The sequence below is a fragment of the Passer montanus genome, unplaced genomic scaffold (genome assembly GCF_014805655.1).
Source record: "Passer montanus isolate IOZ18808 unplaced genomic scaffold, ASM1480565v1 scaffold83, whole genome shotgun sequence".
Lineage (NCBI taxonomy): Eukaryota > Metazoa > Chordata > Aves > Passeriformes > Passeridae > Passer > Passer montanus.
In genome coordinates this window covers 1,605,352-1,632,468 of record NW_024373590.1, presented here as the reverse complement: position 1 = coordinate 1,632,468, position 27,117 = coordinate 1,605,352, and the positions used below count along the sequence as shown (strand labels likewise).

At 41.1% G+C, this 27,117-nt stretch overlaps 1 protein-coding gene across 3 annotated transcripts in view; it reads left to right on the top strand.

Moving 5' to 3' along the window:
• Positions 1-3,885: 3,885 nt before the first annotated feature.
• ZNF608 (zinc finger protein 608) overlaps positions 3,886-27,117 on the top strand; it is an 84,495-nt gene continuing 61,263 nt past the window's right edge. Inside the window, exons 1-2 of one of the 3 annotated variants that reach the window (XM_039733136.1) lie at positions 3,886-4,060; positions 7,094-8,140. In XM_039733136.1, coding sequence (XP_039589070.1) covers positions 7,256-8,140 — 885 coding nt within the window. In that variant the 5' untranslated portion in view covers positions 3,886-4,060; positions 7,094-7,255. Of the gene's footprint in view, positions 4,061-4,814; positions 6,149-7,093; positions 8,141-27,117 lie in introns of those variants that run through there. The other 2 variants (XM_039733134.1, XM_039733135.1) reach the window with 2 other exon arrangements.

Sequence of the window (27,117 nt, the reverse complement as noted above, 5' to 3'; positions counted from 1 at the left end):
CGGGCAGCGCGCGGGCGCGGGAGGGGCGGCGGGAAGCTCTCCTCACGGCCCCGGCGGGCTGCGGCCGGCCCGGGGCAGCCAGGGCGGCCTCGCGGGCCCTCCCGAACAAAGAGACCTTCGGTGATTTTTCCTAGCGTGTGCGATACATATGTCTGGCAAGGTTAAAAAAAAAAACAAAAACAAAAAAAAAAGCAAACCAACCAAAACCGACAAAAACCAAACAACCCTCTCAACAAAAAACAATCGGACAGGGACCAGGGCGGGTGAATGGTGATCGCTTGGTATTACTAGCGGTCTGCAACTGCACCAATTAAGTACGGATTTCCTATTTTAGACAAACATCACTAATTTATTGGCCTTTTGTCTGTCTTGTAAAATGCACAGAAATACAAATTTGTAATCTAATTTGGAGAGCAGGTAGAAATTAAGGCAGAAAAGCCGCTAAATCACTCAGTGGGCCCTGGCCGCTTTTTGAAATGCTTTTTGACATTCTCAACCTGACAGGACAATGTGAGTTCACTGGTGCTTTTGCATGCATTCATCGGAATCGGCTGCTGCAGATGTACCCACGGGCCGGCGAGCAGCCTTGCTCTAATTTCTGCCACAGAAGTGGATAAATAAAACCCTGCTTCGGCAACCATGCGGCACGCTGGGCAGGCTCCTTCCCTCAGACTCGTCACAAACGCCGGGAGGGAATGGGGCGAGAGAGGAGGCTCCCCTCGGAAATTTGTGATCTAAGGAGGTTTTTAAGGATACTTTACCCATCAGTTGCCCTCTGTAGTTAGTAACCCTCTGTGGCTGGCTCTTCCACTGACCACTGCTTTCAAAAATTAAAATGATGGTGTAAGGCAGATAAAGCAGAGGCATTTTTGTAATCTCTCCCAGTGACTGTTCCTTGGCTAGTTAACAGACCATCTATTCAGAAGCAATTTTCTTTGGGCTGAAATTATGTGCTGACCGTAGCAGATCACTTCCCATAATACCCCTTCCCCCACCCAATGCTAAATACAAACCGTCTCCTACTCACTGTATAATAATGTGAAAATGACTGTAATTTTGCAGACGAGAAGCAGCCCAAAGTGAAACGTGTCTAAACAGAGGTCGATACTGAAAAATTCAGGGCCATTACCTAAATCTGAAAAATACATACTGTAAGGAAACAGGAATAGTGATCCACGACTAAGTAGACCAAAAGCTTGGTGTTGCCGATCTTAAAATTTTGCTAACCAGTGAATGACATCACTCAAGAGCTACCCCGGGGAAACTGTGATTTTCGGTACCTCGTAACATTATGCATGCCCACTCCTCCACAAATTGCACATGCTGGGCACAAGTGTCCCCTCCCTGGGGGAGGGTGGCAGTGTCTCCAGCCGTGTCCACTGCCACACCGGCTGGGAAGTGGCCGCTCACAGGTGCTCCTTGCGATTATCCCTACGTTGTCCCAGCACCCGGGCGGGACAGGGATGTATTCACCGTTCACACCTCAGCATTTCTTGTTTGTGCTGCACACATGCCATGAGGGGTTTTTTTGTTGTTGTTGTTTTGGCTTGGGTTTGTTGTTTTTTTTTTTTTTTTGGCTTCCTTCCTCTCTTTGTAATGGCTTAAACATTTAAAGTGATCAAGGGCCTCCTTGACAATGAACACATCCCTGCTAATAAACCCTTCATTATCAGCCCCTGAAGGGTAAGTATTTTTACACAGGAGAAACGCAGCAGTCTCAGACTGGGCAGCCTCGAGGCCTCCCGAGGTAGCAGCGCATGTCGGTGACCCCAGTGCCCGCGGCGTCAGGGGCTCACTGCACCTGGAGGCAGCCTTTTCTCCCGCGGCCCCTGGTCGCGATGACCTGGTGGCCATAGCGCGCTCGAGTGCCACGCCACGGGCGGCTTTTACCCCCACTAGTCTTGTTTCACCTTCTGCAAAGCCGGGTCCGAGGGGGCTTTGCTCCTCTGGTACCTCTCCACTAATCTCCCCTTTCATTGGGAAGCCTGAAACGCGGGGACGCTGACGCGCGTGATTTGCTCAGCTGGACGAAATCCAAAGAGGTATTTTGTCACCCTGTCATGGGTGTGCAGGACATCGTAAATGCCACGCTTTGACTTCTTGCCGGAAATCTTGACTTGGGCGATGCGTACGTTTGGCAAGAAAAACATCCCGTATCGATTTTCACAGGGAGATCAGTCCCAGCGAGATCAAGGGGAAAAGGGGGGAAAAAAGTCAAAGCGAGGAAAAAGACACACACACACAAAGAGTAGATCGTGCTTAAGGACATTAAAAGGAACAGGGTGTCCGCGGGGCTAGTGCCCCCACCTCCCCACCCTCCAGTGCCCGCGGGCGGCGGCCGCCGCCACCCCCATTCCACCCCCTCCGTCCGCGAAGGGTTAAACGCAATTTAACGCAGTGGTGTAGCATAATGGCTCCCAACGTAAACAAAAGGAATGATTAAGGGGGATATTTTCGAGCTACACAAAGCCCGATAGGGAAGATTTGTGTTACTAATTCCTGTGAAAGGATGTTCACGTGGTAGTTATAGGGTCGCTGGCATTCACACTTCAGTGCGTGCGGCAGTAAATCAGCAGTCTGGAAACAAAAGGGTTATTTTCTGCTCCCCTTCCTTCCGAAAAAGAGGAAGGGAAAAAAAAAAAAAAAGGGAAGAAAGAAAGAAAGAGTAAAACCCGACCTGTCTAACTTAAGCCATATTGTAAAAATGAATATGTAATAAAATACATGAGGAGCTGAAAAAGTGAATGCAAGAAAGAGGGCTGATCGGAGAGCGGAGCAGCGCCTCGGTGACCCCCAAGCAGAGGTGGGGGTGCTGCCCTACCCTGAACCTCCCCTCAGCCCCTTCCTCCAGACACTGTTTGCTTTTCTCCTCCACTAAGCACGAAAATAATCGCACATGTGTATCACCAACCCTCTCTCGCTGGCTTCAAGCTGTTATAATTTTGAATGAGGGGGCATTTAAAAATTATGACTGAGATTCTAAATTGCCTCTTTGAAACCGGCACAGAAAAATCATTCATCATGGCTTCGAAAACTGCCCTGAAATTAAATTAAAACGAAATGAGGGAGTCTTCCTCCCGACGTGTGAGTCTTGGCAGAGCTACACTCCACCTTGGTTTTCTATTTTTTCCCCCTCCTCCCCCTCTCTTTTTTTTTTCCCTCCCCTCATTTCTTTTCCTCTCCCTCAGCTTTAAATGTTATGTAGGATAATTGAAATGGGAAACACGATTTTGTATCTGGCTGCAGCAAGGAGGCTCGGTGTAGGCTGCGGGCTGCAGAGCGAGTGGCTGCGTGCGTGCGCGTAGCGTGCGCCCGAGTGCGGAACGCGTGAGTGCGCAACGCCTGCGGGGGCGGGCGGGGTGGTGCGAGGCTGCCGGGCGTGCGTGCGGGGCTGAGGGCATCGGGCGGGGCTGCAGCGTGTGCGGGTGTCGGGCGTGGTGGGTGCGGGGGTGCCGCTTTGGCGGGGCTGCAGCGTGTGCGGGTGCCGGGCGTGTGCGCGGGGGTGCAGCGAGTGCCGGGCTGCAAGGCGCGAGTGCGGGCGGGCGCCGCGGGTGTGAGCGGGTGCGTGTTTGTGTCTCTCGCCCTCGCCGGCAGGCAGGAGGAGCGGCGGGCCAATGGCAGGGCCCGGTTTCATAAAAGCTGGGTGCTGATTGGCCGGCAGGGAAAGGGCATCGCGAACAAAGAAAAGTGCCTCTCAGGTACCGCGCGGAGCGAGGCTCCCGCTCCCCCGCCTCGGCCGCCGCTGTGGGGGCAGCGCCCCTGTCCCCCGTGCCTGCGTGTCAGCCCGTGAGGGGACAGACACACATGCCGGGTTTGCCTTCTCTGCCCAGTTTTTATTTCCTTTTTTTTTTCCTTTTTTTTTTTTTTTTTTGGTCGTTGTTGTTTTAATTTTGTTTCTAGAAAGAAAGGAAGGTTCATGATATCTGGTGCTCTCTTCCTCCAAACACAATAAATCTGTTGAAGACATTAGATTTTTTTTTTCCTAAAATAAAAAGCGGCTGCAACAAAAACACACTCAATGCAGTTAGAAGGAAAAGGTCAACTCGATCCAATACAGACCGTAAGTACGGTTGCGTGGTGTGTCTGTAGCACTTAGAGGGGATTTTTTTTTTCTCTGCAAACGGGAGTGTTAAAGAGTTTTGGGAGCTGAGATAACTAGAGTTCTTGGGGATTTTTTGAGGAAGAAAACCCCCAAACAATCCCACAAACAGGGTGAGTTATTTGAGGGAAGTAAGAGGGTGAAAGCACTGTAGCCACACAAATCATACTTGACTGTGCACTTGGGGGGCGTTAAAGCGTAGTGCCTTTTTTGGGTTTTGACTAACCCAGGGTGGGGGAGGGCGGAATAAAAGTGACACCATTACAGCCAAGTCTCCATTGCTTCCCCGCCCCCCCGGGCCCCGAGAGCACTGCGCTCGTTAGCAGGAGCGATGGGGCACCGACGGACCGGGAGGCACCTCGCATGTCACACCGAGACACCAGAAACGCGAGGCTGGAGCTGGGGGCTGGGGATGGGATCGTCACTCGGCGGCGGCCCGCTTCCATCGCCGTCTCGTTCTGCTGTCCCTGAGGCGCAGGGAAGGGAAGCCCTGAGGTGAATGGGCCCTCCCCGCCACCCAGGGGGGTGGCGGCGGGCTCGGCGAGGCGTTCCTGGGGGCCACTCCGAGACTCCGGCTCCGGCGGCGGGGCCGGGGCCGGGCAGCCCGGCGGCGTCACGTGAGGCGGGCGGCGGGAGCCGCCGCGCCTCCCCCTCCGCCACCGGCAATTCATTACGGCTTTTAGCTTCCCATCGCCGGCTAATTAAAAATACTAAGCTAAAGCTCCGAGACCGTCTGACTTGGGGAGGGGGGAGGGAGGCATAGGGAAGGGGGAGGGGGTGATAACGGTAGACTGCGAGGTTTGCTGAGACAATAAGGTGGGAGCGATCTGTCCTGACAAAAAGGTCGTCTGCTTTATCTCCTCGGACTCTAATTACTGAATTACTTACCGCATGACTGACTAGCCCAAGCTCACGGGTTTTTCGCTGTTATTATTTTTTTTCCCCCCCGAGACAGCCATTCGAAACTGATACGTGCCTATGCTGGTGGTTTTATTTTTTTGTTTTGTTTTTTTTTTTTTTTTTCCCTAATTCCTATTTTTAAAAAGCGCTGATCTCAGGGTTGTGGGGGAGGGACGGGCAGACGAACGGACGGGGACAGGCAGCCCCCTCCCCGAAATCTTACCCCTGGGAAAATTTAGTTCGTTTGAGAGCACGCAGTCCTTCCTCCACTCCCACAAAATGTTTTGATAACCGGTTTATCAGATCAGTGATTCCCCCCTCCCGCTCCTCCTCCTCTTCCTCGCCCCCCCTCTTCCCCCCCCCCCCGCCTCCCCCGCCCGTTTCCCCTCAAGTTACTTCAAGAAATCAGATCTGTCAGGACGGGCGAAAAAAATGCCACTTCCCAACTAACAGGCGGAATCCAGCCCAGATTTTCAGTCCTTTCTTCTTTTTTTCCTTCCTCCCTTTCACTAATTTATCCCGATGTTAGCACATTCTGTCTTGTAACACCCGGGCGCCTGTAGGTTTGTTTCGTGGGATCATTACTTACTGATCGGGATGGCTCCCAGGTCCGGGGCTGAAGACGGAGTGTGAAGTTGGGGAAACATTTTTTTTTTTTTTCTCTCTTTTTTTTTTTCCTTTTTTTCTTTTTTCCCCTTTTTTGGTGGTTATTTTTTGTTGGGGTTTTTTTTTTTGTTGTTTTTAATATTACTGTGGTGATTATTACCTCTCGGTGCTTATTCAGGAAAAGCAAACAAACAAAAATCTGGTCCTTGATGCTTCACTTCTGAATGTGAAATATTACCTCCCAGCTCCCCAAGTTGCGAGGCACAGCATTTTTTTTTCTTTTTTTTTTTTTTTTTGCTTCTTTTTCTTTAAGCAAGGACGAAAAAAACCTAGACAAACAAACAAAAAAAAAAGACTTCTGATCCGTGTGCCAAAGTAGGGGGAGATATGTTATTGACCGATTTATACTGGCTGAGATGATACTTGCTTTCTACTTCTTGATCACTTGCTCTTTAAGTAAAATGAGGCACAGAGTTGTTGCTGAGACGAGTGGGAACAGCATTTTGATTTGCTGGTTTAATTAAAAATGATAAAGGATTAAAGGTAAGCATTATGCGTATATATGTATAAATATTTCGGCAGTCGACGGTAAAAGGGAGACATCCCTTTAAAAATCGTTTTAACTAAGCTTTGTCAAACACACACTCATTTGCGGTCACTGAGGCCACCTTGGTGCAGATCACTTAAAGTGTATGTCTTAATCAGTTTCCTGTACAGTCAGTAATACTATATTTAACAGACCTAACAATTGTGTGACCTAGGAATACATTAGAGCTGCTTTTAGAACTGTTATCTTAAGGATTTTTTTAAAGAAATTAGATTTTTTTATTTCTTCTCACGGTTTTTTTTTAAATTTTAACCTATGGATTTTAATATTTTCCAGTAAACATTTTAGTTTGTAGGTTGTTGTTTTTAACAGAAGGTGTATTGTGGCAGGGAAAATGAGGTTTCCCACTTCCCTTAGCACTCTCCTCCCCCACCCCCCAAGAGATTAAGTAGAAAGGGGGGGGTAAAAGATAATACTGGAGAGTCACAAAACTTCAAGGGTCTGGTTTAAAGCCACAAAATCCGTGGAATGCACTGAAGAGTGAATCCGTGTCCTTCCTTTTCGTGCCTAGGTGGTGGTCCAAGGGGTTAGATTACAACATGTGCTCCAACAGCTAGGCACCACTTCTCTGACTGTATTTCCTGAACTTTGTGGATTTAAATAATGTAGATAATTTCTTTTCTTCCTTTTTTTTCTTCCTTTTTTTTTTCTTCTTTTTTATGGACATGGCTATTAAAGAGAGGTTGTGGATGTTGGTATACAACTATATTAAAAGTGCTCATTATGAAAACACCACAGCCACTGTGTCTGGCTTAACAAACTTAAGAACATGGCAATGCTGAATGTTTTTGCTCCCCCCTACCTTGCCCCATCTTTATTGAGTGACGTTGTATTGTGGTAACACCCAGGCAAGAAATACTTGACTATTTCCCTCCTCACAGGACAACGTGGATGTGGACTGCAGGTTGTGAGCCTAGACACACCTAGGGGAGGAAGACAAGAAGAGTTGAACTTAAGAGGGAGCCCAACGGAGATAAACGAATGTCCCCACATCTCCAAAGAAAAGTTCATCGGATTTTTACTCTAGAGATCTTATCTTCAGGATGTCATTGAACACTTCCACTGCAGGAAAAGGTGTGGATCCAAACACAGTTGACACTTATGACAGTGGCGATGATTGGGAAATCGGTGTTGGGAATTTAATAATCGATTTGGACGCCGACTTAGAGAAGGACAGACAGAAATTTGAGATGAATAATTCTAATACCACCAGCAGCAGCAACACCAGCTCCAAGGATTGCGGGGGTCTGGCTTCCAGTGGGGTTAATGCTACCTCAGCCTTAGCTGATGGCCTAAAATTCGCTTCTGTTCAGTCCTCTGCTCCCCAGGGGAATTCCTCTCACAAAGAGACTAGCAAATCAAAAGTGAAAAGGAGTAAAACTTCTAAGGATGCTAATAAATCTCTCCCTTCTGCTGCCTTGTATGGGATTCCTGAGATCAGCAGCGCTGGCAAAAGGCAGGAAGTCCAAGGGCGCCCTGGAGAGGCAACTGGCATGAATTCAGCACTGGGTCAAAGTGTGAGCAGTAACCCAAACGGCAATAATAACAACACCAGCAACACCACCACCGTTGCCTCTTGCGGGAAAAACAAAGAGGAGAAACCAGGTAAAGGCCCAGGCAGCAGAGGCTCCAAGCGGGATAAGGATGCGGGAAAATCCAGGAAGGACAAGCAGCATGACCTGCAGCAGGGCCACCCCAATGGCAGTGGGGGTGGCAATAGCCAAATTCCCTCTGGGCATCTCTATGGCTTCGGGGCCAAGGGAGGCAGTGGTGGAAGCAGCAGCCCTTTCCACTGCTCCTCCTCTGCTGTGGGGGACGTGAGCAAAAGTACCCTGGATTCGGGGTTAATGGGGAACTCTGTTTTGGTAAAGAAGGAAGAGGAGGAGGAGGAGAGCCACAGGCGAATCAAGAAATTAAAAACAGAAAAGGTAGGACAAAGCTCCTCTCCACCTCTTCTGTGTTTCCCCATGTCTATAATAAGTGTCCCATGAATGTATGTCTGGCTCCTCTGTCCTCTCTGCTGTGCATTTGTGACATGCGTATGTCCTTCCTCCTTCCCTTAAAAAAACCCAAAAAGCCAAAACCAACCTAGAGGCCTCTTCCCTATGAAGAAGATACCATGTTTCCAGTGTGCTGCTCTTACTTGTGATTTCCTCTCCTGTCTTCAGACCTGGAGAATATTTCTGTTTTGTCTGTTTGTTTTAATTGCACTTGCCCAGAAGGAGAAACACAGAGATGACCCTGACTGAGCTGTCCCCAGTTTTAGCAGAGAGCAGCAGTACCAGTGGGATGGCATGTGTTCACAGGCTGGGGCTGCATAGCTCAGGCTCCAGGTGCAGCAGGTCTTGTATGTGCTGACTGTTCCACAACATCAGCAGGCATTCGTGGCCATTCTTCTCCCAAAGTCTGAAGGAACCCCTCTCCCTTTCTCTGACCCTCTGCCTAGAGCTGAGATTGTGCTTGGGGAGGAAACAGGAGCTGTGGGCAGAGACCGGGGCTCCGCTGTTGCGCTTCGTGGAGATGCAGGATGCTTATTGTGTTGGGGGCTTCCGTGGCACTGTAGCCTAGAGGCCCCAGAAGCTGGTGTGGAGACTGGGAGGAAGGAGCCAGCAGACAGGCTGTGCCTCTTGTCTTCCTGGAAGGAGGATGCTGGGAGGAGGGAAATGCACCTTGTGCTGAGAGTCGTGTGTGCAAAACAGCTTTTGGAACAGAGTGGAGCAGTTTGTCTCCTGTCTGGAGGAATTTTCCTCTCTGAGCCATGCTGGCTCTTGGATTTGAAGTGCTTGTTTGTTGAGCAGTTGAAATGTGTGAAAGAAATCAGATGGGATGGGAGTGTGTGGTTTTATTCCTTTCTATTTTGGATGCTTTCTGTATGAATAGATGGCTGCTACTCTATTATTTGGGAAAGGTGGAGTGAGACATTGTTGTCTTTTGTCAACTGCTGGTTCAAGGATGTTGTGGTGTTGGTGGGAGCTCTGTCCCTAGGGCAGAAGCCATCTTCTGGGGGTCCAGAGGGCGAGTGTTGACCCAGGACTGCAAGTATGGTAAATGCTACAGGTTGTTAAACAAAGAGAATCTGCTCTGCCTTAAAAATAAAGCAGACCAACGTCCTCCAAATGAACCATCTGAGGGTGTTAATATTGTGACTGTATTGTCAGCTGTTTGTCCTAAAGTGCCTGATTTTACAATTTCCCCGAGTGAACATTGAGCAGTGGGGAGACTTTCGGGTCAGTGTTAACTGTATGGTCTGCAAATGTCTGGGAGGGCTGAAGGTCGCAGGGAGTGGGGAGATATGTCTTCTTATGACTGGCTACCAGCTTTTTGTATTTCAGTCACGAAGTTTTTGTAATACTGAGTCGACTGGAGGATTAGATTTGGGTGTTTGTGATAGCAGATATTTGTTAGTACTGGAATATAATTCCAAGGGATTCTGTTCAAGGCAAGGAACAAATTAAATTTCATATTGTATGCATATTATTGCTTTTAAGATAGCATATCTGTGGGTGAATTTGAATGAGCCTTATGACCTTGTCTAAATGCAGATGAGAAAACCAGATTGCTGTGTAATTCATGTGTATATGTTTGCATTTTGATTTATGAAAAGTGCTGTTCACGGCAGAAAGGTGTCCAAAAATCTCATGGTCTCTTTATTATCTTAGTACAGTAGGCATTTACTTCTGTTGCCAATAGTCTTCAAATTGCAGTTCTCTAATCTGTTTTAACTATCTAGATAAATTGCCCTAATCCGGTCTTCACAATGGCTGTGGTTAAAGAGTCAGAGCCATTTGATTGGATTCAGTGGCTGCCTGGAATGTGGGAGGTACTGCCCTTTTGCAACCCCCTTAGCCTTTTAATCTCTCAGCCAAATGTTCACATTCAACAATTTTGTTTAGCTGGCAATCTGAACATTTCAGTATCTCAAAGGCTGCTGCCATGGCAACGGAGATTAGAGGGTGGTGTGGTTTCTCCCGTTTTTGTGTTCTTTCAACTCTCTAGTCACACAGGAAATTGTATGAAGAATCTATATACGTGCGAGTAATCTTATGTGCAGTGTAAATGGGATGGCATGCAAATTCAGAGCAAACACGTATGGAGGAGTTCAGCGTCAGTGGCACACTCTGTGTGTTGTAGATGTCGCTCCAGGAGGAGGTCTGGAGCTTGCATTTCCAGCAACAGCCGCTGCTGTTGGCACACACCGACTTCAATACAGGCTCTGCGCACCAGAGTCGTGCAGCCTTGGCCATTGTCTGGCACAATGGTGTGCTTGCTTGCTATCTTAAGTAACGTCCCTCAGCGTTTTTCTTAGCCAAGAATGTTGCCTTTTATAATAATAATAATGTTGCTTGTTGCTGATAATGGTTGAAATTTTAAGTCCAGCCAGTGACAACATTAGTAACGTTCGAGTGTTTTATGTTTGTTCTGCTTTTTTTTTTTTTTTCCTCTCCAAATGATTAATCGTCATTGGAAAGATTTCTTTAAAGATTTTAGATCGTTGAAGTGTTATTGCTTTGACTGTTTATATGCTAGACTTGCACAAAGCAACTTGTATCTGTAGATAAACACATAAGTGAACACTGATTTCAACATGCAGGCTGAAAATTATCTAACTGTTGTGCAAGACATGCCTCATGAATTTGGAAGTGTCCTTTTAGAATCAGATGAATTCGTGACTGCTGATTAAAAATCTACATGTTTTTATATGTGGTATGGAATATAATACTGCATTTGTTTACTATTTGTGAAAAGCTTGGAGCAGATTCCCAGGAGTTGTAGTCACTGTTTAGCTTTCACAGCATGCTTCAATTCTATTTTTAGTTTATTTATTATGTTTCCTTGCTGCAGAAAGTCATGTAAAACATGATAAATTGGATCTTACGAAGCCTAATTAAATCAATGACTGTGTTCTGCTGGCTCTTTTATGCAGAAACCGCAAGTATGTTGTAAAAGTCGCCACTCCCCTAATATGTGGATAAAGTCAAAGTGTGCTGTAATTCTAAGATGTTTGAGCTATATTTGTGCAGTCCATTTTATGGCTAAGCCAACAGTGACATGTCTGAATAAGTAGCTTTGACAGGTAGTCTAACCACTCCTAAGATTTTTGGTGTTAAAACCTGTCTCCATTTTCCATTTCTTATCCACACTGTTAGCACAGTTACTGACTGTTTGTCAGCATGAACTCTTCATCTGTTCCAGCTCACTTTTTTTGGTTTTTCTTTTTAACAGCTGTTTCATTGAAAAGTGTTCAGAATAGCTACAAATTTTTAGCTTTGTATGCATTGTGAGGAGATTTTGGAATTCATTCAGTCATAATTTACTCTGAGATATAGGAAAACTTCATTTAGTATGTGAAAAACAGTATGTTTATGTGAAATTAATGCTGTAGATACAAAGCTGTAATCAGAAGGGCTTAGTTACAATTCTAAATGTATCAGCCTAGTGATACTCCAGGATGGAATTTTTCTCTTCTTTTAGCTTAGTGCTTCTCCTTAAGACTACATTTCACATTTGAAAGCTGTCTTTAGCAAATTAGCCTGTTGGTTAGTATTATTTATTTTATCTTCACTTTCCTTGTTGTGTTTTAGTGTTAGGATTTGATAGTGTTTTGTATGCCATCAGGAATCTCTGGGTGAATTTTACCTATTGATGTAAATCATTTAAGTACAGGCTTTGATTAATGATGTTATGGAGATATGCTCTTCATGTACTTTTCTTGCTGGCCTTGTGTGTAGTTTATTCACTGTGAAATAAAAGGGCAGGGAGGTCACTTGCTGTAATTAAAGAACAAAGTCTATTGTTGTTTGACAGCAAACTGTTTTGAAAGCTACATAAGGGATTTAGCTGTTAAAAACATTGATAAGTATGGGTGTCTAACAATAAGCACAGCTCAAGGTTCTTAAAGTTCTGTAGTGCTGTCTAGTAGTGTGACGGTGCTTTTTGAGCTGGGTGAAGAGGTGTTGCCCTTTGGCCGAGGAAAGCTTTCCGTGTGAACCTGCTGACCTCTGCCAATATGTATGACCAGATCTTCTATTGAATTCCTGTGCAAAGCAAGAGTTAGTGTTGCACAATGGAGGCTGGTCTAGAGCATCTATCAAACAAAGTAGGTAAGCTGATAACCATATTCAGAACTACGGGAAAAATATTTCACTTTGGACATTAGTAATTTTACAATTTTAATAACTTCATAAATACCCAGTAAAGAGGAAAGGATTGATTGTCCAGATGTCATGAGGTTAACCGTGTTCTCTATGTTAAAGGGCTTTCCTGCAAGCCTGTTTTAATTATAGCTATATAAAGACTTGTTTTTCCAAAGTAGCATTTTATAGTCCAATAAATGAAATGTATGTTAAAAGTGCTAAGCAAAATCTCCCGTAACCATAGAGGTGTTCAATAACCAGATTCAAGTAACATGGAAAGTACCATCTGTTTCTAGTTTTCAGCATAAACCCAGGAACTGAAAAGCTGAGATTTGCTTGTATTTTTCCGACTCTCTTTCTTTTTTTAATTATTATTATCATTATTTTAAAAATTTCACCTGGCACTTTATAGAAGCTTTCTGAAATGCAATAATACAGGAGAGACTGTGAAAACACATGTTCATACATACACTTAACCAATTCCACTTCCATTTAGAGATTTCCAGAAGCTCAGTCATTGAAGAATTTATAATAGTGAATCACCTCCTGCAGGCAAACACAATAAGGGTCAGTTCTTCAAAGGTCTTGCTATTGAGGTAGAACCTGATTTACTCTCTTTCCTTACGAAGTAAAACGAAGGGGAAAAAAAACAAACCACAACCCCCACCCCCCCCAACAACAACAACAATCAAAAAAACCCCACCCCAGCCTCTCAAAGGATAACTTTAGAAAGCTCCTATCAGGCATCTAATTGCATATGATAAAACCATTGACTAAATTTTTCCATGCAGACTTTACTGCTCTTCAGAGAAGTGTTCTAGAATTCTTGATAGGGAGAAAATCACGCTTTTAAAGATAACTTGTTCTAAACTGTTAGGCAATGAGATTCTTGGCTGCAGCCTATGAGCCCTGGATAAAACGCCATCCGGCCTTTGTTTGAGGTCTTTTACTGAAGCTAATGACTGGTCTTGTGCCGCCCTGAGATAAATGACATTATCTCTGAGTGGTCTGACAGGAAACAGACATGTTAATGGTGAAGCTGCGGGGAGGATCTGCTGTAGTTCTGACAAAAGAGTAAAGCTTGGACCCCTGGTTGTGATCATTAACACAGAATACATTCTTTCATAATTGGAAAGCTATTTTATCGACAACAACGTAAATCACAAATCTAAAATCTGCAGGGTTTTTTGCGTGCTCAAACTAGTGCCTTTTTTTCTCCACCGTCTAAGAAATGGGTTATCTCCATAGTACTGACATTAGTGGGAGGCCCTGGGATCTGCTTTCTGTTAAGTGGACACATCCTTTGCACGTTGAATGCAGGTTCCCTTTATGTGCCCTGTGTTATCCTTGCTATTTGCATTTCTAAAAGAATAAAAAAAAAACCCCTGTATTTCTTCACATCTTACACTCTTACTGATACATGTGATATTGAGCATGTTTCTCATCAGGAGTATGGTTGCAGAAGTACTAACATTTCAGCTATCCTTCACCTTGAGTTCCATTTTGGATAAGGATATACTTATATTTTGGATTTCTGTCACCTACCCTTGAAAAAGGTTGGATTTCTTCTGCAGCAGTTTGGGCCGTTTTTTGTTAATGCCACATGATCGCTATTTCTCAAATAATGAATTCACTTTTTCAGTGGCACGTTCCAGAGTTGTTGCATGGTATACAGTTGGAATTGCTGAATGTAACCAGTCTGCTGTGGTCTGAGCTAAGATACTTTGTACAAATGATCCAGCCACCAAGTTATTATTTTTATAGTATTCTTAACATTGTACCAGCTTTATATTGTACTTATATCATGTTCTAATTCACGTGGTGATATATTGCTATGTTCCCTGAATGGCTGGAAATAGTCTGACTTATTGAGTGTGCTTCATTTTTTACAACAGAAATGCATCTTGCCCTGAGTCTTCATATAGGCTCACACCTGTGGATTATCTTCAACAAAAGGGCTGGCCATATTTTTTGCTAAAAATTAAGTTTGCTTTAGTGTACTTACATATCAAGGAACTATTTTTATTTCTTAACAATCACAGAATTTATATGGGTTTTTTTTAAAAAAAACCCTATGGTCTGTACGTAACATTTCCTGTTGGGTGAAAGACAGCAAAACAGTCTTTCATTAAAATTTCTCATGATGTCATAATTGCAAAAAGTAAATACCTTTCTAAAAAATCAGAAAAGTTCATATATATATATATATATATATATATATATATATATATTCTCTTTCATAAACCTCTTTCTTTTTCTCTTTTTGTAGCACTATTTCCACGCAGTGCAGCTTTTTTCAGAGCAGCCTTTCACCAGCGTGAACAGTAACACAATCTATAATTTCTTAATTTGCTTAAAAATAAGTTTGAAACGCGATAATTTTAAGAAATATGATTACTAGTTGTTATAGTGTGATTTGAGGGGTTTTCTTAAATGAGATTTAAAATCAAGATTTTAAAATTTGCTATTCCATTCTTAATTTAATACCACAATTTACTGAAGGCAATGAGTAGCCATTTGGACAAAGAGAAAGGTCAGAGAATGACTTTTGGTTGTGCGGTAGGATTTCAGTAAGCACTCTCTGCTGCACTTTCTCTTTTAACTCTTACAAAATGGTCTTGGCAATTGGAACAAAGCCTTTACATTTGAATGAAAGGTTGTAAAACTATTCAGAGCGACTTGACTGACAAGCAGGTTCTTTGTAATTTTTTTTTCTTTTTTGGAAAAGCTGAGAGAAACATCAAGGGGTGGAATAGGTAGTTTGCTCTGACACCCGTCGCAGTGTATGCTTCCATTATATACATATATGCTTATATATGTGTAACACTACTTGATTAAACAGTTCATGTGAGCGTTCAGGGCAAGTTGCCTGCAATGAAGTAGGAATCATGTCTGTATAGAGATAGGTTTTCCAGCTCTAGGGCCACTATGGTGTTGATTAAAGAAAGTTCTATTTAGTGACAGAGATTTATAAAATGTCTGCTTTTATGGTAAGTTGACAAATACTGCTAAATCTCAAGGTGAAAGGATCAACTTCTCTAGATTCTGTCTGTAATACCTATTAGGAATTAAATATGAAGCTCTTTGTTTCACTAATTTTGAAGTGTAATTGTGCTACATTCAGTTGTATGTCCTTTATGGTAAATTTTTGCCAGTCAATCTTCAGAAAAAAATACCAAACTTTCGATTCCTTTTATCTTCTCACAGCTTCTGATTCTTCCTAGCCAAAATCTCACTTTTGTCCACAAACACAGCCTGAGGTGTTTGTCTCTAGAGAAACTGCACCAAATAATACTGGAAGGAAAATTACCTCATGAGGATGTTTGAAGCACATGCCAATACTGGCATGTGAATGCTGTTTTTGCAGTCAAAAGAGCAAACTAAAATCCATTGATTGTGGTTGCTTGGTGTTTTCAAAACACTAGCATTCTAGTTGTTGTGAGTTGTCTTGTCATGTTAACCAAGAAGCAGATGGCATAACACACAGAAGTGTACTTTTACTTAAAGAAATTTTAGAGGTTTTGATGTGTTTTCTTTTTCTCTTATTTCCCTGATGGCTTCTTTTTATTGAATAGTAACATGAGGAGACCTGGTAGCAATTTTATTGCTTTCCCATAACAGTTTGAAATAATAGGTTGGTCTTTGGTTGCCAGTCAAATTTCTACCAGTCAGCTTGATTCTGTTTTTTATCATATGGCGCTGGAATATAAAAAGTATATGTTTGTAGTTTGCCCTCAGAAACTAGCTTGCTTTTTTTTTTTTTTTTTCCATTCTTCAATTAGCAACAGAAGACTAAGCTCCAATTGGTCACACTTTGGTAAACTCTGAGAGCTTGCTTTCTTCATTCTGATAAAAGAAAGCTCCAAGTTTAGGCTGTGTTTCTCAGGAAATTTTGAGGCACATCTGGCCTCTTTAACTGTGTTCACTAGACAGTTTGATTTTGCACACATTTAGTCATTTGCATTGTCCATTGAATTAATTCAGGGTTTTTGTTAAGCCCACCCCCCCCTCTGCAACCCAAGTTCATGCTATTCAAATGCCACCTTTATTGATGAATTTCAGTGATGCTGTGCTGAACTCTGGTAGAAAAAGGTCTGTGGGTACCATCGTTGCTTGTTACGTAAGCATAGCCTTCATAGTTTTCGCCACTTCCCTCAACCAGTAAGAAGAGTGAAAAGCAAACTGCAGTCTCCTTTCTCACAGTGCACAAGGCCAAACCAAATTATTTTTGGATTTCCTGTCACCTCCTTGGCTGATTTCTGTGGATGGCTTATGTTAAAAGCAACAATACTGTTTGAATTGGAAGGGTTTAGTCTTTGGGTTTTCATTCTTCATGGAGAACTGTTTATTTGAGTGTGGTTCGCCACACTACACGGATAGTACTATCAAATCTGTGCTTTATTATAGGCTTGTAGCAGTGAAGTAATGGCAGTATTTGCATGTTTCAGGGTTTCATGTTCTTGCCAATCCTTTCTTTTTGAAGGAGGGAAATGAAACTAGATCTGCATCTCTTCAACAAAAGGTAATAGTTAGAAGCAAATACAATTAGAAATGGACCTGGTTACTTCATTGAACTTTGTTTTGCTGGTAGGAGTTCTAAATCTGATTTAGTAAACGTTGAGGCATTTGTTTAGTTAGCTTGCCCTGACTCCAAGGATCCAATATTCCAGGAATATTTATGGATATAATGAACATATTTGACGTAAAGTTTTGATATTTAATTTGCTCCGGGTTTAATGTTAGGCACTATATGTTGTATTGCACTGAAGTTCTGGAATTTGAAGGAAAAATACTGCTGCATTTTGAGAACAATGAAGGTGGTTGTTCCACACACAGTTTTACTGAAAACAAAAATTGATGTTCTTATCCACTTCAGCCAATAGTAAGGTGCAATATTCTGTGTAATAGTGTTGCTAGTTGCTGTTTAAGGAGAGGGTTATGCAAACACATACGTGCGTACATATATATCAATATAGATATTCACATATATGCTGGAGGTGTGTGTGTATATATGTATATATACACATACACACACACATACATGTACGTACATACACAAGAAAAAAGAGCTGCTACTGTTTTATAAATACAGCAACTGAGTTTTGGCTAATAGTTTTATTTACATTTCATGTCCAGATCTTTTAACAGTCTTTCCTGTGACGCTGCAACGGATGCCAAGCACTGAAGGAGAAAGCTAGCAGCTGTTTCCATTACAGCATTGGTACATTAGCCTCTGCACTTTATTTTCATTTTATGATCTCCTCCAACCTTTCCTAATCACCCCCTAAAAAGGCTTTTCCCCTTCTGCCTCTGATTTATCTGTCTGCAGGGTTCTGTGTTTTTCTTAGCTTTAAAAATGTAAAATCTGTGTGGTTTTTTTTTTTTTTTTCCTAAGAGCTTAATGTTTTGCCTCTTACACACTGAGCAAGAGCTTACTGTCCTTTTTCAACTCAAGTAAGTAGTTTCTTGTGTTATGTCTCTGTAATCCCTCACTTAAGATGAGTCCAGGTTGCAGAACAGGACCTACTATGACCAATTATATTATACTTGTAACAACTTGAGCCACTGTATGATTTATAGTTTTTTTTGCACGCCACCTGAGTAGTGTTTTGTTCATTCTTGCTCCTTCCTTCACCATCTCTCTGAAAATAATTGTTTCATGGCTGTGTGCTCTTATTGCTGAGATATGACTGAAAACTGCATGCAGTACAGTGAAGCACATTCATTTTCATCTAGTACCCGTTTATTGCCTTGAGCACTGTAAATCTGTCAGCTCTTCACGATGCTTTCACCTCTTTCTTCATTTGCTCCAGCTTCTAGTTTGACAATGTTCCCCTGAGGCAGAATTCTAATCTGCTTCCAATTAGTTGCAAAATGTGACTCAAATTTCCACATTATGGCTGCTGTTTTACTTGCACGCACACATCTAGAAACAAATTAATGCTATTGAATATTTATTTTTGAGCCTTCAGATTTACTCTAGGTGGAAAAGTTGCCAACTGCATTCAAACTACATTAAAGATTTATATTTTTTCTCAAAGTGAAATATTTCTTAAATGTTTCAAATGCCTCTTACTGCTTAATTTTCACAAACCCTTTTCTACTGGTTGGTAATTATTGAGGGTACATTGTATTGCGATAAATTAAACAAGTTAACAATACACATAATTAACATTTAAATATGGATGTGATTGTTGTGTCAGTTCAGGATAAGAGGCATTTCTTTTCTGTAGGGTTAGCAAAATTTTTTTTGGAACCTTTAAGTAGTTTAAGGATGAGCATGCATACCTGACACCTGTCTGGCTGCCATCTCTTATCTGCAACTTCAGAAGTTGTCATTTGGTTGGGGGGAGGAACGGAGACTCATTTGATCTCTGGTGAGTCTTAATAGGTACAGCTCATTAAAATCTTTTTGTGTGTCCTTTTGTATGGGCCTGTGCTTGTGTATGCATCTGTGTGTACATTTAAAATAGATACCTTAAATTAAGAGGGTTTTTCTGTAGTGTTCATTCTCCTATGAGTAGCTACAGTAGGAATATGTTATATCCAGTGGGGAAGAAGTGAGATTTTGAGTGCAAAGTGTGGAAATCAGGACTAAAACACTGAGGAGAGGACTGGAATCTAAGTGGAGTTGGAACTTCATTCCTTATTCAGGCAACACTAGCATTAGGTGCTCTTTGTCAATTCTGCCCTATTGCCCATCCACCTCTAATGCCTCATGTCTGTAGTTGCCTAAACAGAGAAACACTGAGTATTTAATTCAAATATACCAGTAGCTAAACTTGTAGGTGAAAATCTTTACCGGAGATTAGCACTCTAAAGCCTGGCAGATTGATGTCAGCAGCCGTAATAGACTTTAAATAGGCTTGCAGAATTTCATTGGAAGTATATTGCTGAAATTGAAATGGCTAAGTACCTGTCATTTCTAAATGAGATTTACACCTGTAAATTTGTCTATCCACTTACAATACTTTACTTATTTAAAGTATTAAGTATTAAAAACTTAGACATGTTTTTAAAAAAATATTTAATTGTCTTTACTGTCGCACATTGAGGCGGTAGCCTGCTAATCCTGTGTTGTATATAGAAACATCTCCATGAAGGCAAATATATACGTGTTGTGTTCTGGTTTTAATCCCTGAGAACGTATTTTCCAGAAAGAACAAAAACTTAAAAATAGAAGTAAATTAAAATTATCTTGTTGTTATTTTCTCTTGAGTCATCAGTGACTTTTAACTGCAGAGATGAAAAAGCTAACATGTTACTACTCTGAAGGTTTCACTTACTCTAGTAGACTCCTGTGATTCACAACATCGTTCTATAAAGAAACTATATTTGCAAACATTGTGAAATGCCGCAGTAGCATGGCATTTGTTTTTTCTCATACAACATCAAAGTATTTGAGGTTCAGCTTTGTGAACCAGCTTGTAGTCATGGTGAATCACAGTTCCTGTGATTGTCAGTTGTTGATAAAAAAGTACACAGTAAATTAAAATTGGAGTGAAATATATGAATTTGTAGCTTACAATAACTGACTTTTTAAAGACATGCCGAGTGAATAACCAGGCCAGTACATAAAAAAACACCCCCACACATCATCCACATATGTGTGTGTACACACATATAAACATGCAACCACACATTATTAATTTTCAGGCAAAAATCACAGTGCTTCAGAGAAGCATTAAATGCTTTTGTTGATAGCTTATAGTTTTATAAACTCTGAATGAGCTTATTGCCTTTTAACCAGCACTAAATAATAGAAGAACCTATGAGCCTCCACATTGGACAGCAGCCAAGCAGCCAAAGAAAGAGAGGGAGGCAAAAAAAAAAAGAGAGAAGTGAATGGCTTAATTGTAGAGCAAATCATTTGTTTACAGATTAAGACCTATTTGGTAGCTAAATCCTATGGACAAGGAGGTGAAAGAATGAGGCACTAAGGTACAGGAAATGAGCTTTATATTTTGTGCCTAAGTCCTGCTATTTTTGCCTCTTCCTGAAGGAGAGGAGGCAAGAAAAAAAATGAATTGTTTAACAGCAAAGACTACCGAACAAACCACACATATTAAGTAGGAACAAAAGAGTGGGAGAAGGGTAGTGTTGGTGCACTTACGTGCTGACAGCAACCTGACAACTGGAGCTGCTTCCAGCTAAGGGGCACCAGTCTGTGGCAAGAGAGCTGCCCAATTTTGTTTTCCTTTTGAATAGTGTGGGGGAGAAATGCTTGTGTTAATTTGAGCAAACATAATACATTTTCTTGAACCTCTCTCCCCAATATGCCGTTTGGTTTGCTCACTAGAACTGCCTACCCCTTTTTTTCTGTCATGCTTTTTCTCCTCTCTCCTTTTTAAGAGCAAGTTTTTTAAATAGGCCTTTGTTTCAGTATCATAATTAATTAGTTGACAGTTCAGCTAAGAACTGCTTGTGGTTCCTGTTTTATTGTTGTACAACATTTTTTTAAAGACCCACTTACTGGTGGCCTGTAAATTTGAAGACATCGTTTTCATGAATCATTGGTTTAAAGATCAAAGCCAAGAAAGCATTATAGCAGAAAAGAAATGGAGTAACCTCTGCAGTAAATGTTGTTTAAGCTTCTTCAGTTAAAACTCACTTTTTCAGTAATTTACAGCCTTTCAAAATTCTTACCTTCTGAGTTGAATTTTCTATGACTTCTTCTCTTCATCACTGCTGTGAAAATGAATTTACAGAATTAAAATAAGGAAATAGGTCCATACGTCATGGAAAATAAAACATTTTATTTTACGTAATATCCCTGCTGTCAGTATCTTGGTCATCAAAGCCTTCTGAGAAAACAAGTCATGATTATTTGTGTGGAACTAGACTTTGATTTGGTCAGACTAAAAACCATCTGAAGAATATGTAAAACAGCTATTAAATTTTCTGTCTTCAGTGGCTGTAGTAATTTGCATGGGAAAATAGTAGATATAGCTGAGTTTGGTAAGTTGTGTCTGGTCATCTCTAGTAATAAAATACATTTTTAGAATGACTTATAATAAAATGGACATATTTTTTTTCCTTTGGCTAGTGGCAAGTTTGTGTAAAGAAATATCAAAAGATGCATGAAAAAAATTATTTTCAGTTCTTATTTGAAATCCAGTATAAGAACAGAAGAGTTTTTATTGTGTAATTATACTGTGTAATTTTTGTAAGGGGACAAGGAAAAAGTTAATGGTCTTCAGGTGTGACATTTTAAGTGCTTGGCAATGCTGTGCCTTGTTTCTTTACGTATTGCTTGACTGAAATTCACTGATATGATATAAAATGTTGCACTCTGTTTATGTATAAACAAATGCAGAGTGTGTTGCCAGTAGTTGTGCTACTAAGAATATATCTCCCTCAAACTAGAGTCTACTAAGTAGCAACCTCCAGGAACGTATTCTTAATAGCCTTCAGATTATTAAATCTGAAGCTATTATCTGAAACGAAATTCTTCAGATTTACTTTCTGCTGCATTTCCTGATCACAAGAACGAGAGATAGTGCACGGAAAAGCGCTCCTAGTGCATTCCCTAGTAACAGGCCACTTCAACCCATCCCATTTTTAGGCATAGAAGCCGATTGCTTTAAAATGAGCAGCAACATGAGCATTGACATCTCTGCAAGAAGAATGCTGCTGTGGAGGTTATGTAAGAATTGTGTCTTTTATATGCAATATATTAGTTATAGGCATATTTGTTTGTTTCTGCCCCTTTGGATACTCCCTAGGCTCTGAAATGACTGTGTCTGTGGGAACATTAAACCAGGCTGTTATCTGATAGCTGTTTGGTAAAATGAGCATTGACATATTTGAAGTGATTGAAAGCAGTGTTCTTAGTGACTGTTAAAGCACTTTACATTATGTGCATGGTATTGTGATTTTGTTCACATTGTACTTTAAAACCTGTATAATGTGACTGGCAGAACTATAAAACCAGTTTGTAATAAGAAATTGTCTGTAGGAAAATTTAAGGCAAAATGGTAGGACCACATAAATAATTTCCTTGCTATTATTGCTTCTAATAGGTACCCTACTGGTCTTCAGACTGCAAGTTAAAAATTATAACATTGAGAGAACAAATAAAGTTTCATAAATTTTGAAAACAAAATGACACCGTTTTTGTGTGTGTATGTATGCAAGGCTTAACTTCCAGTAGACAAATTCAGTCTAGGGTAAGTCTTTCATTTTTGATCAATGTGGTGAAGTAGGACCATATTTTTCTTTATCAGTAGTACCATACCACGTGCTTGATAGACTTAAGAAACTTGTTCGTATCCTTTGCAGGGTAAAAACCAATGATTAAGCAATGTTGCCCTGAATGCGAGTCTCAGTAAATTCAAAAGGAGATTTGCATTCTAAATAAACAATTAGACAAAGAAATAATTTAATATTAGGATTTGGAGAAATGTGATAGACATTTGTTTTAATTTTTCTGTTATTGTTGTTCGTGTACTGGAAGTCAAGGGGTTGATAAAAAGGAGTTGCCGATACTTTAGCTCATTAGGATAACAATAGCTCTGGATAATATTTATTATTATCATAAGAGCTAGGTGTTATAAGAGCCCATCTTTCTTATAATTATTTTATCAACTTTTAATTCTTTCTGGAAGAGCCATGCTAATACAATATTACTTTCAAAATTGAATAGGCACTGAGTGGTGTAATTTGCACTATCAGATTTCAGTATTTTGTAGGGAAAAAGCCTTTGCTAAGTTTAGATGTGGAGGTCAGAGCAGAGTTTTCTCTGTCCTGTTTGGCTTGCCCTTGCTACATAATAAGTTAATGTGTTTGCTTTTTTAAATAAAAACCAGCTCCAGGGATAAGGAGTGTGACACTTTAGTTGTTCATTCCTGTGCTTTCAGTATTTTCAGTGTTTTGACTTAGAGGTTAGTTGATGTGGAAGCTTCAAGTCAGTATACCAGGTTTGTCAAGTAATTAGGCTAATTTCTTTTAGTTGTTACTAAATTTGTAAAGCTTTTGCTAGCAGACCAGGCTATGAGCAGAGAGTAAATATTACTTAGAGGTCAAATTAATCTCCTTTTAAATTGTGGCTTTATTTAAAATCAAACCTATAGCCACTTAGAGTTGAATTACTGCATTTGTTGGTTTGGGCTGAGAGCAAAGCATCATTACATGTCTTTAGAGTAGGAAAACTTATTTCCTTTGGTTTTGTCTAAGTTAGGCTGCACTTAGAGGAAACAGTATATCCAAGACTAACTCCTCTTACAACACTACAGAAGTTCTTCAGTCCAGCTTTTCCTCTGTAAAAGTGGGCTATGGTAAATCTCGTTTCCTTCAGTTCTGAACACAAAAAGTCATGGTTTTGCTCAGTTCTCCCACAAAAGGTTTTGCACAGTGCTGATGCAAGAGTGTGTGTACAAGTCTTGGCTGTACCTTAATCTTTGCATCTGGCTAAGCAGTGAAGCTGTATCTGTGGCATGGGTAGGAATGGATCAGTGCCAGGACAAAACTGGAAGGTGATGACCAGATCATGCCTCAGCCTGCAGGTATCAGTGGAACAGTTTTGTTAGGTTTCTGAAAATGAAACTTGAGCTGTAATCCCATGTGGGGTTCTAACAGCATCTTCCCAGAATACTATCAATACTCCACCAAGGAATATTTCTACAAGGTGGGACATTCCCTAGCCTGCTTCAAGAAAAGGTCCAGGTGACCCACAGTAGTGTGCTTTTTCTAATCTAGTGTCCGTGTTGACTAGGGTGAAGGGGATGGTATGCAGACGATGTGAAGGGAAAGGCAGTGATCTCCAGAATAGGTGTGGTGGGGCTGGTGATGAGAACCTAGCTTTGATACCTTCACTTCAGTTTACCTCAGCTGTTAAAGGGTATATGACTGTAACCTAAATCTATTGAGTTTATTTCAGCATTTAGTCTGAGGTTTGGAATCTTGTGGATAAACAGAGCAATTTATAAAAAAGTAAGCATTGCATTGCATACTTTCTTCATAAAAACCATCACTACTCTATGTATAATTCTTTCTCCTCTTTCCCACAAGATGAATGATTATTTGGACTTTTTCTTGAATTTGTGGGATACTTTTGTTCCTTGTACATTGTAGTGCCTTTTAATATTTATCTCTTATTCTACATGCTGTGTTAGTAGAAGAGGTGGAATGTAAGAAGAAAAGTTTTCTCAAGACTCCTCTGTTCATTTGAAAGGCTGTATATGAAGTCAAGTCTCTGGTTCCATGTGGTCCTGTGTTTGTCTCCCCTGTTGTTTCTGTGAATTTATCAGCTGGTTACTGAGAAAAGTATTTCCAAATTAATAGGAAAATGTGTTGTGAAACCACAAAAATGTACAGAAGTTTCGAGGGTAAGCTGTGTATCTGGAACACTTTGTCAGGGCTTTTCTTTTTTAAAAGCATTCATTAACCTGCAGGGACATGCTTGGAGAAACCTAATTGCTGAAATCCCTGTCTCTGCTGTCCTGCTTTGGAACTCTCTGTAGCATCACCTCTTTAGCAACATTTGAAATTCTTACCTGGCTGTCTGATGGCTAGGTGTGCTGGATATAACTAGGAAGAATATCACAGATGGCGAGAAGGACAAATTTTTTTGGCATAATAGTTGGAGCTGGAACTGAGTCACTTGAATCACATGATATAAATGAAGCTCACTTAGGTGAAAATTCACACTTAAGTTCTTCAGGGGAAGTTTGTTTTTGTTTTTTTTTGTGGCGGGGTGGAGATTGAATATCTGATCATGAGGAGTTTGGGATTTTTTTTTTTTTTTGTTTGGGTCTTTGTGGTTTTGTTTTGCTTTTGTTTTCTGGCCAGTGTTTTCATACCACCAGACTCTGGAAAATATTTACTGTAGCTGGCTCGAGACAGGAAGAGCCTCATCTTTATGTTTAACAGTCTGTTGCTCCTTCATTGGTCTGTCGATGGTCTTGTGTACCAAATTAATTAATTTATGATAACCTATGGAAATAGATAAGCATACAGTAACTAGCACCAGGAACTGCAGGCTCCAGGTGTGACATTCTTTTCTTCTGCATTTAATACGTGTTCGACAGCTTTCCATAAGATATGCAGTGATGAGGAAATTAAAAATCACCTCTTTGTAAAGGAATAGGAAGCAAGTGAGTGTAAGCCTTTGTCAAGGGAAAGACAGTCTCTCCACTTACTGTGTTGCCCATCTTGTAGCACAAAAGGGACTCTTGCCTTATTTCTCTCTGTGGCCTAGGCCAGGTAATATTGGTGATTCTGTGTTTAATGCTGAAATGTATATTCTCAGTAACGATTATAAATCAGCAAACTTTTGTAAGTTCCTTCCTCTTAGATGTGTTTTTACAGTGCAGAAAAGGCTATGACACTAATTGTTGAAGAGTTAGTTTTTTCTTCAGTATGCCAGCATTTCCATATAGATGTTTATGTGTGTAATTACTTGGATTTCAAGCTACTTTCAACAAGAGAAGCCTAAGAAACACAAGAGATGTGCATTGACTGTGTAAGTACTGAGGGCTGAAATCAAAACATTATCTTTCCTTCCTGGTTACAGTTAACCTCTGGTTGAACTCTTAACTACTCAAAGTGGCACCAGCCCCATTTCTTCCAGAGCTTGCTCGTCCAAATTTGTACATACAGACATGTGGGAATTACTAGGATGATGACAGATGCCATTTACAGGGCAGTGGAGGGCTAGCTTGATTGACCTGATCTGAGAAATGCGCTTTAAGTAGTTGTAGAGACAAAGGTATTTAATGTGTGAGGCAAACAAGCCTAGTAATGACAGTAGCTTCCAGACGGTTCTCCTTTGTCTAGCCTAATTAAAGATCCAGAGAGTTGTTTTATACACCATGTATTGTGCTGAGAGCTACAGTTACTTCCATAAAACTAAGCCTAAAGAAGGGTGCATAATTGCAGGAAAGATTTTTGTGGGATGGGTGTGCCTGCGAATCTTGAGCATAGAGAAAGGTAGGCTGTCTCTGGTTTGCCTGCAAAATCTGTGGTTAATCTAGGGGATAATAATATAGCCTTTGATTATCAGTTTCAAAGTACGGTGACATACTGTTTGTTCCCAAGCTGTTAACTTTCTGAAAAGTCACTGCATCTCAGTTAATTAATGATGTTTATAGGATCAGCATGTTGTTCAGTAAGCAAATCCTTCACATTAATTAAAATGTGAGTGTTATAATCTTAAAATGCAGTTATCTGACCTTTTGAAAGAACGGCTTGTGTGCTACTCTGTGCCACTGTTACATTGAATTAGAAATCAAAATCTAATAATGAGTATGTTTTCTCTCTAGTGAAACTAAATGTGGAGCTCTTTTCCCTGTGTGTCAGTGCTGTTACAGTCAAGGGTGTTGTCAGTATTAAAATTTAAATACCACCTCCTTCTCAGTGTGATGACCCACCCTAAGGGGAAGGTGGGTCATCACATTCACTCATCACCGCTGAATAAAGTTGTTTTTGATTTTAACTTTACAGATTAGCAGTTCCTTAGTTCCCATATTGCTCTCCAAAGCACAGGGGTAGCCTAAAATGGCTGCAGATTATGATGTATGACTGCTCTTGTGAAGCTGCAGCTGTGAATCTCAAAGAGGATGTAACCATGCAGAATCGCTCTTTTAGATGGTCATTAGCGCTGCATAAGTACAAGCCTCTTTTTCAGACAGCATTTATTCTTCACGGTTCTTCTACTAGTATGTGATGGCAATGTCATTTGCCAAGCATTGAATAACAATGAATGTTTTATTGAAGTACAGTATTCTGAACCAGTGCTTTTTTAAAGCTGTTTAAGTGCTTAATTTTCGTTT